Below are 17,957 nucleotides of genomic sequence, written 5' to 3'. Positions count from 1 at the left end.
ACAGTCCAATTTATCTTTGCTTTTGTTGCCTGTGTTTTTGGTGTCACATCTAAGACATCATTGCCAAATCCAATACCATGAAGCTTTCCTCATATGCTTTCTTCTAAGAGTTTTATATATAGTTTTAGCTCTTAACGTTTAGATGCCTAACCATGGAGTGTCAAAATACATGTCAGAAAGTGAAAGAATGGCAAGGAGAAATAGATGAATCCACTATTATGGTTAGAGATTTTTAACACCTCTCTATCAGAAATGGACAGAAGCATGAAGGCAGAAAAACAGTAAGGACATAGTTGAGTTCTGCAACACCGTCAACCAACTGGATATAATGGACGTCAAAAGACACCTTCATTAACAACAGCAGAACACATACTCTTCTCAGGGTCACATGGAACATTCACCAGGACAGATTACAATCTGGGAAAGAAAACAAACTTTAACAGATATAAAAGAAGATAAATCACACAATATCTGTCCCCAGACCACAATGGAAATAAACTAGAAATCAGTAACAGAAAGATAGCTGGAAAAATCTCCAAATACTTTGCAGATTAAATGCCACATGTCTAAATAATTCATGGGTCAGAGAAAAAATATGAAAATACATTTTAAAATAACTTGATCTAAATGAAAATGAAAATACAACTTCTCAATTTGTAGGAGGTAGCAGAAATAACACTTGTCTTTCTACTTTCCTAATGTATGCATTCAATTAAATGTAGAATGCCAAACTCTAAAACTCAGAGAAGATAGCAACAGAAAATCTAGACGACCTTGGGTATGATGGTGACTTTTAGATACAAAACCAAAGTCATAATTTATGAAAGAAATAACTGATAAGCCAGACTATGTATAAGTTTTAAAAATTGGTAATTTTTCTTTTTTTAAATAAAGTCTTGCTGTTGTCCCCAGGCTGGAGCGTGATGGCATGATCTTGGCCCACTGCAACCTCCGCCTCCCGGGTTCAAGCGATTCTCCTGCCTCAGCCTCCTGAGTAGTTGGGACTACAGGCGCCTGCCACCACGCCTGGCTAATTTTTGTATTTTTAGTAGAGATGGGGTTTCACCATGTTGACCAGGCTGGTCTCGAACTCCTGACCTCAGGTGATCCACCTGCCTCGGCCTCCCAAAGTGCTGGGATTATGGGTGTGAGCCACTGCGCCCGGCCAAAAATTGGTAAATTGTTAAGATACTCAAATTTATAACATTGACTGTATGCATGAAGAAAAGTAGAAAGATCTAAAATCAGTATTCTAAGCTTCCACATACGAAAATTAGAAAATAATTAAATCCAAAGTAAGCAGAAGAAGAGAAATAAAAATTGGAGCAAAAATCCGTGCAATTGAAAACAGGAAATCAATAGAGAAAATCAGTGAAACCAAGAGTTATTTCTGAGAAGATCAGTAAGCCTCTAGCCAAGCTAATAAGAGAGAAGACACAAATTACTAATATCAGAGACAGGGCATATCTGGCTGGGCATGGCTCACACCTGTAATCCCAGCACTTTGGGAGGCTGAGGTGGGTGGATCACCTGAGGTCAGGAGTTCGAGACCAGTCTGGTCAACTTGGCAAAACCGGGTGTCTACTAAAAACATAAAGATTAGCTGGGCATGGTGGCGCGTGCCCGTAGTCCCAGCTATCTGGGAGGCTGAGGCAGGAGAATTGCTTGAACCAAGAGATGGAGGTTACAGTGAGCTGAGATCGTGCCACTGCACTCCAGCCTGGGTGACAGAGCGAGATTCTGTCCAAAAAAAAAAGGTTGGGGGACATATCACTACAGGTCCCACGAACATTAAAAACATACTTGGCTGGGCGCGATGGCTCAAGCCTGTAATCCCAGCACTTTGGGAGGCCTAGGCGGGTGGATCACAAGGTCAGGAGATCGAGACCATCCTGGATAACATGGTGAAACCCCGTCTCTACTAAAAATACCAAAAACAACAACAACAAAAAAAAAAAAAACAAAAAAAAAAACGCGTGGTGGCGGGCACCTGTAGTCCCAGCTCTTCAGGAGACTGAGGTAGGAGAATGGCATGAACCCGGGAGGTGGAGCTTGCAGTGAGCTGAGATCGCGCCACTGCACTCTAGCCTGGGCAACAGAGCAAGACTCCGTCTCAAAACAAAACAAAAAACATAGTCCAAGATCCTGGTGTGATTCCGTTCTGCTTGGCTGTTCTCTTGAGTAGTGGTCATTTATCTCTGTCCACCTTCTTTCCCACCTAAGTGGGTGCCACCACCGATGGAAGATTTGATGGATATGGACATGAGTCCTGAGGCCCCAGAACTATCTTTTCGGTTGTGAAATAAAGGCTGACAAAGATTATCACTTTAAGGTAGATAATGATGAAAATGAGCACCAGTTATCTTTAAGAACGTTCAGTTAAGGGGCTGGTGCTGGTGTAAAGGATGAATTGCACATTATTGAAGCAGAAGCAATGAATTACAAAGGCAGTCCAATTAAAGGTAACACTGGCAACTTTGAAAATGTCTGTACAGCCAATGGTTTCCCTTGGGGGCTTTGAAATCACACCACCAGTGCTCTTATGGTTGAAGTGTGGTTCAGGGCCAGTGCATATTAGTGGATAGCACTTAGTAGTTGTGGAGGAAGATGCAGAGTCAGAAGATGAAGAGGAGGAGGATGTGAAACTCTTAAGTATATCTGGAAAGCAGTCTGCCCCTGAGGTGGTAGCAGGGTTCCACAGAAAAAAGTAAAACTTGCTGCTAATGAAGATGAAGATGATGATGATGATGATTTTGATGATGAGGAAGCTGAAGAAAAAGCGCCAGTGAAGAAATCTATATAAGATACTTCAGCCATAAATGCACAAAAGTCAAATCAGAATGGAAAAGACTCAAAAGCATCATCAACACCAAGATCAACAGGACAAGAATCCTTCAAAAAACAGGAAAAAACTCCTAAAACACCAAAAGGACTTAGTTCTGTAGAAGACATTAAAGCAAAAATGCAAGCAAGTATAGAAAAAGGTGGTTCTTTTCCCAAAGTGGAAGCCAAGTTCATTAATTATGTGAAGAATTGCTTCTGGATGATTGATCAGGAGGCTATTCAAGATCTCTGGCAGGGGAGGAAGTCTCTTTAAGAAAATAGTTTAAGGAATTTGTTAAAAATTTTCCATCTTATTTCATTTCTTTAACAGTTGAAATCTGGCTGTCCTTTTTATAATGCAGAGTGAGAACTTTCCCTACCGTGTTTGATAAGTGTTGTCCAGGTTCCATTGCCAAGAATGTGTTGTCCACAATACTTGTTTAGTTCTTAAAGATGCAACTTCACCCTTAGCTTGGTTTTAAGTATGTGTGGAATGTCATGATAGGACAAAGTAGTAGTGGTGGTCAGACATGGAAATGGTGGGGAGACAAAAATATACATGTGAAATAACGTCAGTGTTTTAATTAAAAAGCAAAACAAAACAAAATAGTCCAAGAATACCATGAACAACTCTGTGCCCACAAATCTGATAACCTAAAGTCTACCACCCATGTATGGTAACTCAGCCAACTCAGAATAGAGGGGAAACTTCTGCAACTTGATAAGGAACATCTACAAAAGTCCTACAGCTAACATCATAATGATGAGAAACTAGCAGCTTTCCTGCTAAGATCAGGATGTCCTTTCTCACCACTGATTAACAGTATACTGGAAGTCCTAGCTAATATTAGCAGTAAGGCAGAAAAGGAAATAAAAGGTGTACTGATTGGAAAGGGAGAAATAGGATTGTCTTTGTTCACAGATGATATGATTGTCTATAGAAAATCTGAAGGAATCAACTAAAAAACTCCTGGAACTAGTAAGCAGTTATGATAAAGTTGTGGGATACAAGATTAATATATAAAACTCAGGCACTTAACAATATGCCAGCAATGTACAAGTGAAATTTGAAGTTAAAAACACAATACCACTTACATTAGCATTCCCCCAAGAAATACTGAGGTAGGTATCTACCTGTCTGTCTGTCTGTCTATCTACCTATCTATCTATCTATCTATCTATCTATCTATCTATCTATCTATCTATCTATCTATCTAGAACTGCCTGAGGAAAACTACAAAACTGATGAAATTGAAGGACTACTAAATAAATGGAGATATATTCCATGACCATGCACAGGATGACTCAGTATTGTCAAGATGTCAGGTCTTCTCAACTTGATCTATAGATTTAGTACAATCCCAATAAAAATCCCAGCAAGTTATTATGTGGATAACAACAAACTGATTCTAAAGTTCATTTGGAAAGGCAAAAGATCCAGAATAGCCAACACAATGTTTAAAGAGAACAGAGTTTGAGGACTGTCACAGCTGACTTCCAAGAGTTATGATAAAGTTATAATAAACAAGACAATGTGGCATTGGTGAAAGAATAGACAAATAGACCAGCTGAATGGAATGTAGAGCCCAGAAATAGACTTATGCAGGTTGGGCACAGTGGCTCACATCTTTGGGAGGCTACTTGAGGCCAGGAGTTTGAGACCAGCCTGGGCAACAAAGCAAGACCTTGTCTCTACCAAAAAAAAAAAAAAAATTTAAATTAGCCAATGTGGTGGCACATACCTGAAGTCCTAGCTGTTTGGGAGGCTGAGGTGGGAGGATTACTTGAACCTGGAAGTTCAAGGCTGCCATGAGCTATGCACACCACTGAACTCCAGCCTGGGCAACAGAGAAAGACCTTGTCTCAGAAAAAGAAATAGACTCATGCAAATATAGTCAGCTGATCTCTGACAAAAGACCAAAGGCAGTACTGACAGTGGACCAAAGGCAGTATTATGATGGAGAAAAGACAGTCTTTTCTACAAATAATGCTGGGACAGCAGGACATCTGCATGTGAAAAAATAAACCTAGACACAGATCTTACACCCTTCACAAAAATTAACTCAAAGTTGATCTTACATCTAAATGTAAAATGCTAAATTGAAAAACTCATAGACGATAACAACAGAAAATCTAGATGACCTTGGGTATGGTGATGACTTTTAGATACAAAACCAAAGAAACAATTGATAAGCCGGACTTTGTAAAAATTAAAAACCTGCTCTGCTCTATAAAAGACACTGTTAATTAAGAGAATGAGAAGACAGGACAGAGACTAAGAAAATATTTGCAAAAGACATGTCAGATAAAGGACTGTTATCCAAAATATACAAAGAAATCTTAAAACTCAACAAAAAGAAAATTAAAAAACCTGATTAAAAGATTGAGCAAGACTTGCACCACACATCACCATAAAGATAATAAGACTATGTAAGGATGCTATTGAGAGACAGGACTGGCTGGATTTCCTAGGCCGACTAAGAATTACTAAGCCTAGCTGGGAAGGTGACTGCACCCACCTTTAAACATGGGGCTTGTAACTCAGCTCACACCCAACCAATCAGGTAGTAAAGAGGGCTCACTAAAATACAAATTAGGCTAAAGCAGGAGATTAAGAAATAGTCAAATCATATATCACCTGAGAGCACAGGGGGAGGGACAATGATCAGGATATAAACCCAGGCATCGGAGCTGGGAGTGGCAACCCCCTTTGGGTCCCCTCCCATTGTATGGGAGCTCTGTTTCCACTCTATTAAATCTTGCAACTGCATGCTCTTTTGGTCCGTGTTTGTTACGGCTTGAGCTGAGCTTTCGCTTGCCGTCCCCCAGTGTTGTTTGCTGCCGTCGCAGACCCGCCTCTGACTTCCACCCCTCCTGATCTGGCAGGGTATCCGGTGCACTTCTGATCCAGCGAGGTGGCGCCCATTGCCGCTCCCAGTCAGGCTAAAGGCTCGCCATTGTTCCTGCACGACTAAGTGCCTGGGTTTGTCCTAATCGAGCTGAACACTAGACGCTGGGTTCCATGGTTCTCTTCTGTGACCCCTGGCTTCTAAAAGAGCTATAACACTCACTGCATGGCCCAAGATTCCGTTCCTTGGAATCTGTGAGGCCAAGAACCCCAGGTCAGAGAACAAGAGGCTTGCCACCATCTTGGAAGCAGCCCGCCACCATCTTGGGAGTTCTACGAACAAGGACCCGCCTGGTAACACATTAGAGAATTGTAAATTAAAATGAGATACAAGGCCGGGCGCGGTGGCTCAAGCCTGTAATCCCAGCACTTTGGGAGGCCGAGACGGGCGGATCACGAGGTCAGGAGATCGAGACCATCCTGGCTAACATGGTGAAACCCCGTCTCTACTAAAAAAAAAAAAATACAAAAAAATTAGCCGGGCGAGATGGCGGGCGCCTGTAGTCCCAGCTACTTGGGAGGCTGAGGCGAGAGAATGGCATAAACCTGGGAGGCGGAGCTTGCAGTGAGCTGAGATCCGGCCACTGCACTCCAGCCTGGGAGACAGTGAGACTCCGTCTCAAAAAATAAAATAAAATAAAATAAAATAAAATGAGATACTACCACATACCTGCTAGAATGGCCAGCATTCAAAACACTGACACCAAATGCTGGCAAGGTTTTGGAGCAATAGGAACTCTCATTCATTGCTGGTGGGCCTGCAAAATTGTAGTCAATTTTGGAAGACAGGGTGGCAATTTCTTACAAAAATAAACATAATACAGTTCAGCATATATACTCCTTGGTATTTGCCTAAGGGAGTTTGAAAGCTTGTCCATAAAGAAACCTGCACGCAGATATTTATAGCACCTTTATTCATAATTGCTAAAACTTGGAAGCAGCCAAGATGTCTTTCAGTAGGTGAATGGATAAAGTGTGGTACATCCAGACAATGCAATATTTTTCAGCGCTAAAACAAAATGAGCTACTGAACCATGAAAAGGCATGGAAGGACCCAAAACTTATTTTAGAATTATAGAAAGCCCCACATCTTATTCAATAAAAGTTATTCCTATTGTTAAAAACCCATACAGTATACATTTGGAAAATTGGATATCAATTGTATGTTAAATGATAGTTTTGTATAAATGTTAAATTTTCTGAATGTTATAATTAGATTTTTGCAGTGTAGGAGCCAGTCCTTGTTCTTAGAGGGTACACACTGAAATATTTAGAGACAAAATGCCATGATGTCTCCAATGTATTGGTGTAGCAAAGTGGCTTGGCAAAAACAGCATCCCCCCAAATATATATAGAAATTGGCAAAGTAACTAATGGTGATTCTAAGTATGTGTATTATTCTAACTTTTCTTTAGGTATAATTTTTTTCAAAGGAGCTGTGGAGGTTACCATAGATGCTGTAGGCTATTTGTTCATGTCAAATTAGCTACCGGTCCACTTGAATGATTATAAGCAAAAAGACCGACAATACCAAGTGTTGGTGAGGATATGGGGAAATTGGAACCTTCTTAAAATGTAAAATGTAAATAAGTTGGTAGTTCCTCAAAATGCAGAACAGAGTTAACCATAATACCCAGCAATTTGATTTCTGGTTCTGTAACCCAAAGAAGTGAGAAGATACGTCCACACAAAAACTTGAATGTGAATGTTCATAGCAGTGTTATTCATAATTGCTAGTAACTAGCAAATGTCCATTTACTAGTAAATGCATAGACAAAATATGATATATCCATATGATGGAGTATTAGTAAAATGTAATAAACAAACATGGCACAGCACAGATGAATCTCATACACCTTATTGCTAAGTGAAAAGACACATAAGATTAAGTTGTAGAATTCCATTTATGTTTGGTGTTAGGTAAGGTAAATCTGTTGAAACAGAGTAGTGTTTGCCCAGGGCCAGCAAGTAGGAGTGGGGAGTGATTGCCAGTGGGCACAAAGGAGCTGTTTAAGGTGATGGAAATGCTCTACTTTAAAGTGATGATTGCACAACTCTGTAAATTTACTTAAAAAATCACCAAACTGTGTATGTACACTTAAATTGAGTGTATTTCATGGTATTGTAAGCAAAATGTAATTAAGACAGGCTCTTGGTTTAGCTCTGGGTAAGATTTGAAGCGGTATTAAGACTCCTTCTGCTTTTTGGGGTCCTCTTAGGTGCTTACGGTGAGACATATCCTGCCATTGAAGATGACGTCCTCCCCCCACCATCACAGTTGCCCTCTGCACGGGAGCGCAGGAGGAGCAAATGGAAAGGAGTAGACATTGTGTGTATGAAACTTCTTTTCTCCCCCTTTTCAACTTAGAAGAATGAGAGGTCTGGGTTCTGACCCATGCTAAATCTGTGTGGCCCCATAAAGAAAGAGCACTTGCTTGAAATTCAGACATGGGTCTGAATCTAGGCTCAGCCTTGACTGGATGACCTTGGGTAGCTATTGAATTCTGCTGCTTTGGCTTCTTCCAGATAATAATAGTATTTTCTTGTCTCCTGGGGTGGCTGTAAGTAGTTCTGCATCCCAACCTTCCTTCTCCTGCAGAATATATGGATTTCAGAGAGGCACAAGAAGGAACTGATGCCATTTATCAAAAAGCCTCATAATAACCTAATTCTGTGATATAGACGTCATCTTCATTTCAGTCAAATGACTTGCCAAGGTCATATGGGCAAGAAGGCTGAGATTCAAACCCATGTTCTCCTCACTCTGCTCCCCAGCTTTACGGTATAGCCAGTAAAAAGTAGAGGCTTTGGAGTTTATGTCCCAACAATGTCACCTCCTTGTTGGGTAGGCAGCTTGGGCAATTTCTTAAACTCTGTGTGTGTTTCCTTTTATATGACATTAAGATACAGTTAATGTGAAGCATTTAGCACTGACCCATGTATGCAGAGAGCTCTCACCAAGTAACAGATGCTATTAGCGTTATTATATGTACAGCATTACCAGGTGAAAATAGCTTTGCTTTTTGCCTTAGGCAACCACCATTCTACTTAGATGTGCCTTTTCTAGACATTTAATATAAATGAGATCATACACTCTATGGTTATTTGTGACTGGATTTGTCTGTCTTCTTTTGAAGGTCATTCATGTTGTAGCATGTGCCAGTACTGATGCCTCTTTAGTGATGAATAATTCTCCACTGTATTAGTATCCCACATTTTGTTTATCCATTTAACAATTAATAGATATTTGGGTTGTGTTCACTTTTTAGCTCTTATGGATACTATTAATGTTCATGTACAAGTTTTTGATGTTTTTATTACTCTTGAATATATATAGCTAGGAGGAAAATAGTTGGGTTATATGGACACTTTGTATTTAGCATTTTGAGAAGTACTAGACTGTTTTCCAAAGTGGCTGTACCATTTTACCTTCCCATCATCAGTGTATGAAGGTTGTAATTTCTCTGTATCCTGGCCATCACTTAGTGTCTTTTGATTTTAGCCATTGAGTGTAAAGTAGTGTCATGGTGGTTTTGAGTTGCGTTTCTCTAATGACATTGAACATCTTTTCATGTGCTTATTAGCCAGTTGTATATTTTGTTAGAAGATATGTCTATTCAAATCCTTTTGCCTTTTTTTTTTTTTTTTTTTTTTTAATACAGAGTCTCGCTGTGTCACCCAGGCTGCAGTGTGGTGGTGTGATCTCAGCACACTGCACCCTCTGCCCCACTGGGGTTCAAGGGATTCTCCTGCCTCAGCCTCCTGAGTAGCTGGGATTACAGGTGCATGCCAACATGCCTAATTTTTGTATTTTTAGTAAAGATGGGGTTTCGCCATGTTGGCCAGGCTGGTCTGGAACTCCTAACCTCAGGTGATCCGCCTGCCTCCCTTCCCAAAGTGCTGGGATTACAGGCGTGAGCCACCGTGCCCAGCCCTTTGCCCATTTTCAAATTGAATTGTCTTTCTATTGAGTTGTAAGAGTTCTTTTACATTCTGGCTACAAGTCTGGTTATCAATGTGTGATTTTCGTATCTTTTTTCCCATTCTGTATCTTTTTAACTTCCTTGATGGTGTTCTTTGAAGCACAGAAGTTTTTAAGTTTGATGAGGTCCAACTCATCAATCTCTCTTGGGGTTTTGGTGTCTTACTTAAGAAACCATTGCCTAGCACAAGATCATGAAGATTTACTTGTTTTCTTTCAGTTTGTTCTTAATTGTAGGTCCATGATACACTTTAATTTTTGCATAGGGTGTGAGGTGCAGGGGTCCAAGTCCATTCTTCTGCATGTGGCCATCCAGTTGTTCAAGCAGCATTTGTTGAAAGACTGTTCTCCCATTGCATTTTGTTAACTCATCTGTAAACGTTAAGGATTTACTTCTGTATTCTTCTTAATCTTACATTGATCTACGTGTCTTTTCTTATGTCAGTACCACACTGCCTTGATTACAGCTGGACTGTCTCAGCCCCTGCTGCTTCAGTTTTTTTTCCTTTTGTGTCCTATAATTCCCAAGCTTTATCCAGACTGGCAGCATTTCTGTCATCACAAATGTTACTCCTTATCCTTGACTGAGTCATCTGAGCTTGCATGGATAAGCATAGGAGCCATAATGTAAGTGCTCCTTGTTTTATTTTGTTCATCACAATGTACATTTGAGGGCAAGAGGATGTTTTGATTTGTCAATTTTTTTTTTTTCTGAGATACAGTCTGTCTCCCAGGCTGGAGTCCAGTGGCACAATCTTGGCTCACTGCAACCTCCGCCTCTTGCGTTCAAGTGATTCTCCTGCCTCAGCCTCCCAAGTAGCTGGGGACTACAGGCGCCCGCCAGCATACCCAGCTAATTTGTATTTTTAGTAGAGATGGGGTTTCACCATGTTGGTCATGCTGGTCTCGAACTCCTGACTTAAGGTGATCTGCCTGCCTTGGCCTCCCAAAGTGCTGGGATTCCCGAGAGTCACCATTCCTGGCCCTGATTCACTGATTTGTGAACATACTTTATGTTAATGACTTTCTGAAGTTCTGTTTTCTAACTACAGGATAGCAGTCGTCCTAATGTAGCACCAGATGGTCTCTCTCTAAAATCTACATCCAGTGTAAATGTTGATCAGCTTAGAATGAGAAATGAGGAACGAATGCGAAGACTGAATGAACTTCACAATAAACCTATTAATACAGGTAAATGACCAAGTGTAATGGCCTATAGCAGAATCCTGTATGAACTTTTAAACTTTCTTACTCAAGGCTTCCACTAACGTCTGAGGGATAGATGGAATGAGTTTGAAGTCCTTTGAGTTGTATGGCCCAAGACATAGTAACTATTGAGCAAAACCAGACCTCAGGATTAAGTTTCCATCAGATTTTCTCTATCAGAGAGGGTGCCCATTTTAGAATGGAGTCTAAACAGATAAAATAGTTTTTGCTTATTAAATATATCCAGGCTTTGCTTTCAGCAGAGAAAATGCTGTATGATATAGTAATCACTTTACTAAAACTTTAGTAATAAAACATTAGAAATTAGCCTTAAGACGACTGAGTTCTTTAACACTTATGCTGTAAATTTGTAGTACTACAAAGAAAATTTTTACCTTCTTATTTGGCTTTCCACACCATGGACAAACAAAGCCTCAGAGGTCAAATAAAGCTAGTCTCCTCATTATGAGTGTATTTTTGTGACTTGCAGGTTACAGCTAGTCATAGAGCACAAGGCAGGATGGACACCCAAGGAGCTACCCTGCCAGCCCTGTACCACCCTTTTTTATATGAATGCTATTACTCACTGGGATAATGGGACAATTTCATATTGGTAATATTAGTTTTAGCAAATAGTGGTCTATTTGGGAAATACTCTTTAGTCTATTAATCTACATTACAATCTCAAGATGTTTTTTAGATTCTACCTTTAATACTGTATTAATTTAAAACCGTACTCATATACTGTCTACCTAGCAGTCAAGGTGTGGTGTGTTCTAATGGTGGTAATTCCATACCAAACACAAGCAGATATGGTTAATTGATGGGACAGTAGGAAAGGATGTCTTCTTTCCAACTACAAGGCATTTTCTTTTAGACCCAACAAACTGAATTAATATTTGACAGGAATATATCTGAGAGAAGACAGCATTTTAAGAATCTTTTTCAGAAGGTTTTTAATGTCTACACTGTTCTTTAACGTTGTCCTTTCAAGCAGGAGCCTTTTGTTATGATGTGGATTGATTGCACATACCAATCCTTCACAGACCAGATGTAATTAAAAAAAAAAAAAAAGGCCGGACGCAGTGGCTCATGCCTGTAATCCCAGCTCCCAGCACTTTGGGAGGCTGAGACGGGCGGATCACGAGGTCAGGAGATCGAGATCATCCTGGCTAACATGGTGAAACCCCCGTCTCTACTAAAAATACAAAAAAAAAAAAAACTAGCCGGGCGAGGTGGCGGGCGCCTGTAGTCCCAGCTACATGGGAGGCTGAGGCAGGAGAATGGCGTGAACCCGAGAGGTGGAGCTTGCAGTGAGTGGAGATTGCACCACTGCACTCCAGCCTGGGCGACAAAGCGAGACTCCGTCTCAAAAAAAAAAAAAGAAAGAAGAATATGACATCACAGGGTAGGCAGACAGATTTTCCTATTACTATACCTAATAATAAGTAAAACACAGAAGTTGAGTACAAATTCAATTAAAGAACGAAACAAAGAGCTACCTCTTCATTGACTGGACGTGGCCTTCTTAGATTAGATGTTTTAAGAATGGAAGTAATCTCATTCCAACTAGTGTTTTCCCAAAATAACTTAATTTCCTTATAGCAGTGTTGTAGGTTGAAGAGTATTCTCCAAACCTTGCTAAAAAAAATAAAATAAAATTATGTGTAGCCATTAGGCTTCTCCTGAGGTAACAGTTACAAAATAAAACTACCTACATTCCTCCTGTTGACTTTGGTGGATAGGTGCCGTTGATATACTTGGAATTCCTCTGGTTGCTAGTGCCATGGAGTCAGCTTACTCAGTTGATCATCTTTTGTTTTACAAAATTGACGCCTTTGTGGGCCTGCTCTCCTCCAAAATAGGGTGGGGTGAGTCTAACCAAAACAGAGTTCAGGATATGACATTGTGGGGAAATGCCGAGTTGTAATGAGTTGGACTGCAGGAGACCTGCGCTTATGTCTCCTGCCTGCCTGTTACCTGAGTCACGTGTCCCTTGCCTCCTGTAGATGATGAGAGTTCACTGGTTGACCCTGATGACATCGTGCAACACATAGGGGATGACGGATCAAACTCTGTAGCAACTGAGCCCTGGCTCCGCCCTGGCACTTCAGAAACACTGAAACACTTCATGGCAGAGCAGCTGAACCAGGAGCAGCAGCAGGTTCCTGGAAAACCAGGCACTTTCACTTGGCATGGCCTGTCGACTGCACATGGTTAAAATAAACCTGTATTGGACCCAGTAGTGCCTTTTAAGGTGAAAGGAATGGTAAATCTGTACCTTCAATAATATGTCCTACTTTTGGCCCCTACCTGAAAGTTATTTTTTCCATCTGTATATAAAATTATATATATTGTGTAAATAAATATAAGGCCATGATTATTGATTTATATAATAGAATTGTATAGAATTATTTTTGCACAACTTTGTCATAAATTAGGGTGGTAATGAACTGAACTACTGTGTGTGTTATGTTGAATTCTGCTTGTCATTAAGATAAGGTGAGTAAGTGTCTTAACCGTCCTGTAAAACCAGACTCCCCTTTGTTACAGGCACATTTTCCATTGTTACCTCCGTGCAAAAGAATTCATTCGGTAGGTACATCTATTGTAGCTGTGATTATTCCAGTTTCTGTGTGACGCAATCAGATGTCCTATCTCATGTCATTTGTAGCTACTGATACAGAAATGAAGGGAACTGTAATTGCTTGTATGCTTGTAAGCCATACGTTAAATGTTACACCTTTCTGCTTCTATTTTTATTCCAATGAAGGCATTTGTCTTAAGTTACTAATTTATATTACTACTACTTGATATAAATAAATTATTTTAATTACTAAAATCTTTTTAACTACTATGGAGCTTTCTAGACTAGTTTTCTGGAGGTTGAACAGAGGTGGGGATACCCGGGAGTCAAGGACAGAGAGACTAGAGTCGTCTTCTTGTTCCACCACCATGGAACTTGGATAAGTGAGTCCATGTGAGTTTTCCAATCACTCAGTAAATGATACTTTTAAAAAAGAGTCATTCAAATTATGAAATTCTGACTCAGATTAGAATCTTCACAACCATGACAGCTGAGAACATCCCCAGGCACTGCTTCTCCAATACTTCCTCTGATGTAATTAATGGTAGACAATATCAGACAAATTACTGATATTTTGAGTTTTGGCTAGTTGTAAATTTTATATTTGATTGATTTGCTAACTGGACCATCGTTTGCTTTACTAGTAAAGATTTGTTCTATTGTCATCTGAAAGTAAGAAGAAAGCCTCTGACTCTTCTAGGGGAAGAGTCCTAATACTACACTATTAAATAATCAACTGCCAGGTTGTGTGGAACACTTACCCTCGCACAGCAAGGTCACAGTGGCTCCCAGCTCTAACATCCAGCTGGGCTTGAACAGCGCTGTCTCAGGGGTAACAAATACAGCACACTTACAAATGCATTGTTCAATAACTGTTCATTATCTAAGAGAGGTGTGAAAGCAAAGACTGAATACTTTTCCTCTTTAACACAACCATGTTAGATGATATTGACACGTTCCATTTTTGTTTAATGCCATGTACCACACTTCAACTGACTCCTCAAACACACAATATTGCAGACTGTGCTGAAGAGAACTTTAGCTCTTTTCAGCACTCAAGTAGTGTAGCCTGATGCTAGGTTATTAATATACAAAATAATATGCAAAATATCAAAAGAAAGATTTTTGGGCTGGATATGGTGGCTCACGCCTATAATCCCAGCACTTTGGGAGGCTGATTTGGGAGGATCACTTCAGGTCCAAGAGTTTGAGACCAGTCTGGGCAATATAGTGAGATCCTATCGCTACAAAAAAAAATATTTTTTAATTAGCCAAGTATAGTGTTGTGTGCCTATAGTCCTCACTACTGGAGAGGGTGGAGTGTGAGAATCACGTGAGCCCCGTTTGAGGCTACAGTGAGCTGTGATCATACCACTGCACTCCAGCCTGGACAACAGAGTGAATGCCAGTCTCTAAAAGATACATAAAAATTTTAAAAACTGCCTTAAAAATAAATATTCTATGGTAAGTACAGTGTGAGGGAGGATCTAATGCTGGAAGCTGGAAAGAAAATACTAGAACCAAACAAAATTGAATTTGTAGTTCTGGCTGAAAATGTCTTTTCCATAGTAGTTTGGCCTTAATAGAAAAGAATCAATGAAACATGGGGGTGGGTTATACAGGTTTTGATTGCACTGATGAAATATTTCAAAAACTTTATTGACCTATAACCTGATTAGAATATGCCAGATGAGAATCAATATTGTACAGAAAGTTGTACAGAATTTTTTACATAGAAAACTTTACATCTGTACCATATACATTTTATCTGTCTGAAAAAATTTTCTACATCCACTGTTAATACGGAATGCTTGACAATCTTGTCTTTTAACCATCAGAGCACAATTCACAGTATGAGTACATTTCCAGTAAATCTAACCTCCGCAAACCATGCCAGATTTGTTATTTTAATATATTCAACATTAAATTCTGTACATAGAATAAAATCTACATCAAGCCCCACCACCCAAAAGAAAAGAAAATGACAGCAATCTGGATTCATTTTGCAGTGATTCAAGTTTTGGTCCATAAAGGATCATTCTATTTTAATGGCTCATCTTTAAAAGCCCTAAGAGAAATATGTGACAGGTAGTTACTGTCAGTAGGGATATTTTCTACCTTTTTTCCCTGTTGTTGAAGTGTTGGCCACAACAGCTTCTGGGCATGTTAAAGCCTCAAAATCACCACCCACCAAAAAGGGCCAAACTAAAAATCCCCACAAAATAAAAAAAGTTCCACCCAAATGTTTAGTGCATTTGACAAAATATTATGGGTATTTAGCAAATGAATAAGAAAATAAAGAAAGAAAACAGTGCAGGAAGAACTATATAATGTTTTAAGATTTTTATATTACAGACCTGCATCTCTGTACATTTTTCACAGGATGATTACCAGTATCTCAGATAGCCTGAGTGTGCAAAAATCTTCAGAATAAGAATACCATAGTTGCTAAATATCTTTTACCATGAACAATAATTTCTTCTTCTCTCCCCACTCCCCAATTATAAACATTTTATCCTTCAAAATACAGCTCTCCTGAGTTGTACTTCTTGTAGAAGTTCAATCTTTACATCTATAGTTCTTTGGGTAAGTTTCACTTCCACACCTGCCAAAAACATGTGGGGCTTTTCCTGCCGTGGAAGACAGGGAAGGACCCGTGAGCATGAGCTGACACTGTTTAAACAGGCTTTCTGCTCAACATGAGGCCAACATAACACACAAAATCTGCCCGTACTAAAAGGGACTGGAGTGTTGCAAATTTGAATAAGAGTTCTAGGCATCTTTACCAGTAACTCTCAGACACTGCAATCTGGAGAAATCATTTTTCAGGCAGGAAACCTCAGCTCCAGCTTCCTTTTAAAGAGCGGAGGGATGTAAACGCCAACAAAAATATTAAGTTCCCATCATTGCTTGTTTATTCCAGGTTCCTGTTCAGGTGGTTGTGATATTTGAAAAACTACTCCGATTCGCAGAAAAAATCTTCTAAGAACAGCACGAAGTTCAGGAATCAAGTCAAATTGCATAATTTCACATAAGAGAGGGTAGTAGAATGATGCATGAGCTTTAAACTGTAGGGAAAATGAATTTCTCCATTAGTAGTGATTGCAAACTCCAGAGCCTCAAACTGCCTAGAGTCAAACTACTCTGGGGCTCGATTACAGGAGCCAGGAAAGCAGCGTCCACAGCAGGCAGTGACTGTGGGTTCTGGAACTTAGAAAAACTCACTTCATACAAACACTACTCACTCACATATCCTTTGAAAAACATTTGCCTGCATGATCTTTGACAAACTTTTAGTAATTTAGCACTGTTTTTCCTGGGCAATAAGCAAAACAACTGAGTACAAACTAGAGTTGAGTTTTTATAAGCTATGGGTTACTGAAATTTTATCTTTCGTTACATAAAAATTTTAAGTTTTGGGGAAAAATCTAAACAGTTCTTCAGGCAAAGCTACATACGTTTCACATGTACAGTTCAATTGCTATACTTTGGCTGTATCTTCACAGTAGTTCCTTTATCTCTGAACTCTAGTCTGCAGCCTCCTTTCCTACCCCTGTGCCAATCCAGATCCAGAGAAGCAGCGAGACATATGGCAAAAAAAAGTCAGCTGTGGAGTAACAGAGGCTGGGGTTTAGAGCCCTTGGCCTTTCAAGTACTGGGCCACACCACTAGGCATTTTTAAACCTATTCTAGGGTCACAGCAGAGCAACCTGTTTCCTTACGTGTGAGCTGTAAGTTGCTATTTTTTTGTAAGAGTAGAATATACATTTTTGAAAACCTTTACGCACTTATGTTTACAGTCATGTGTGTATTTTATCTTTATTTCTACTGGTTTAAAATTCTTATATGAGGCTCATTCACTAGGGACTCTGGGTTACCTGAAACCACTAAATATGCCAAAGGAACAGCTGCAGCCCGGAGCACAGGCCCAGGAACCAGATGTATTCTTGAGTAGCAGGCAGAGTGCAAGGTCATGAGGTAGTTGGACAGCAGAATGGGGAAAAGGGAGAGACTCCTGGGGTCACAATGGGAATTTCAATGTTGAGGGAACCCAGGAACTTGTCGAGGTATCCCAAGGGATTCTGATCCCTCACCTACTGAATCCCCTAGAGAACTGCTAATTAGTGAACAAAGCTGGGTAAGGAGGGAGAAAAGCGAGGACTGAGGAAGATACAGCAAGGCCACTGGTGGTTCTGCACAAGCAGCAGTGCAGCCTAGGCACTGCTTGGTTCGGCTCTGAGAGCTCTTGCACGGCGACTCTGGGACCCGGCATCCCGACGTGAATCAGGCTAGAACTGTTGGGCTGGATTCGAAGCCTCATACTTACCCTATTATCGCTTATCTTTAGAACTTTAGTTAGAAACAAAAGCAGTAAGTTAGTCCAGGCTTCCCGATGACTTTCTGATGTTAGAGTGAGGAAGTAACTTAGCGCCTCACTGCAGACACTGCAA

At 40.1% G+C, this 17,957-nt stretch overlaps 2 protein-coding genes and 1 pseudogene across 21 annotated transcripts in view; 2 read left to right on the top strand and 1 right to left on the bottom strand.

The window, feature by feature from the left end:
- CSPP1 (centrosome and spindle pole associated protein 1) overlaps nt 1-13,770 on the top strand; it is a 131,894-nt gene extending 118,124 nt beyond the window's left edge. For 7 of the 17 annotated variants that reach the window (XR_004059278.1, XM_010371598.2, XM_030937824.1 and 4 more), the window contains 3 exons: nt 7,951-8,060; nt 10,766-10,904; nt 12,929-13,770. Coding sequence is in view for 16 of the 17 variants with exons in the window: in XM_010371598.2 (XP_010369900.1) it covers nt 7,951-8,060; nt 10,766-10,904; nt 12,929-13,140 (461 nt within the window). In the remaining variant the exon portion in view is untranslated. Of the gene's footprint in view, nt 1-7,950; nt 8,065-10,765; nt 10,905-12,928 lie in introns of those variants that run through there. The other 10 variants (XM_030937818.1, XM_030937817.1, XM_030937820.1 and 7 more) reach the window with 3 other exon arrangements.
- On the top strand, nt 2,131-3,940 carry LOC115899658 (annotated as a pseudogene).
- A 1,368-nt stretch (nt 13,771-15,138) lies between the features above and the next one.
- Nucleotides 15,139-17,957, bottom strand: part of ARFGEF1 (ADP ribosylation factor guanine nucleotide exchange factor 1) — a 143,347-nt gene continuing 140,528 nt past the window's right edge. For 2 of the 4 annotated variants that reach the window (XM_030937813.1, XM_030937812.1), the window contains exons 38-39: nt 17,834-17,951; nt 15,139-16,574 (exon numbers count right to left, since the gene is read on the bottom strand). In XM_030937813.1, coding sequence (XP_030793673.1) covers nt 16,410-16,574; nt 17,834-17,951 — 283 coding nt within the window. In that variant the 3' untranslated portion in view covers nt 15,139-16,409. The other 2 variants (XM_030937811.1, XM_030937814.1) reach the window with 2 other exon arrangements.

Source organism: Rhinopithecus roxellana, chromosome 9 (assembly GCF_007565055.1).
Source record: "Rhinopithecus roxellana isolate Shanxi Qingling chromosome 9, ASM756505v1, whole genome shotgun sequence".
NCBI lineage: Eukaryota > Metazoa > Chordata > Mammalia > Primates > Cercopithecidae > Rhinopithecus > Rhinopithecus roxellana.
The sequence above is the reverse complement of the archived record's forward strand: the minus strand, read 5'-3'. Positions and strand labels throughout refer to the sequence as shown.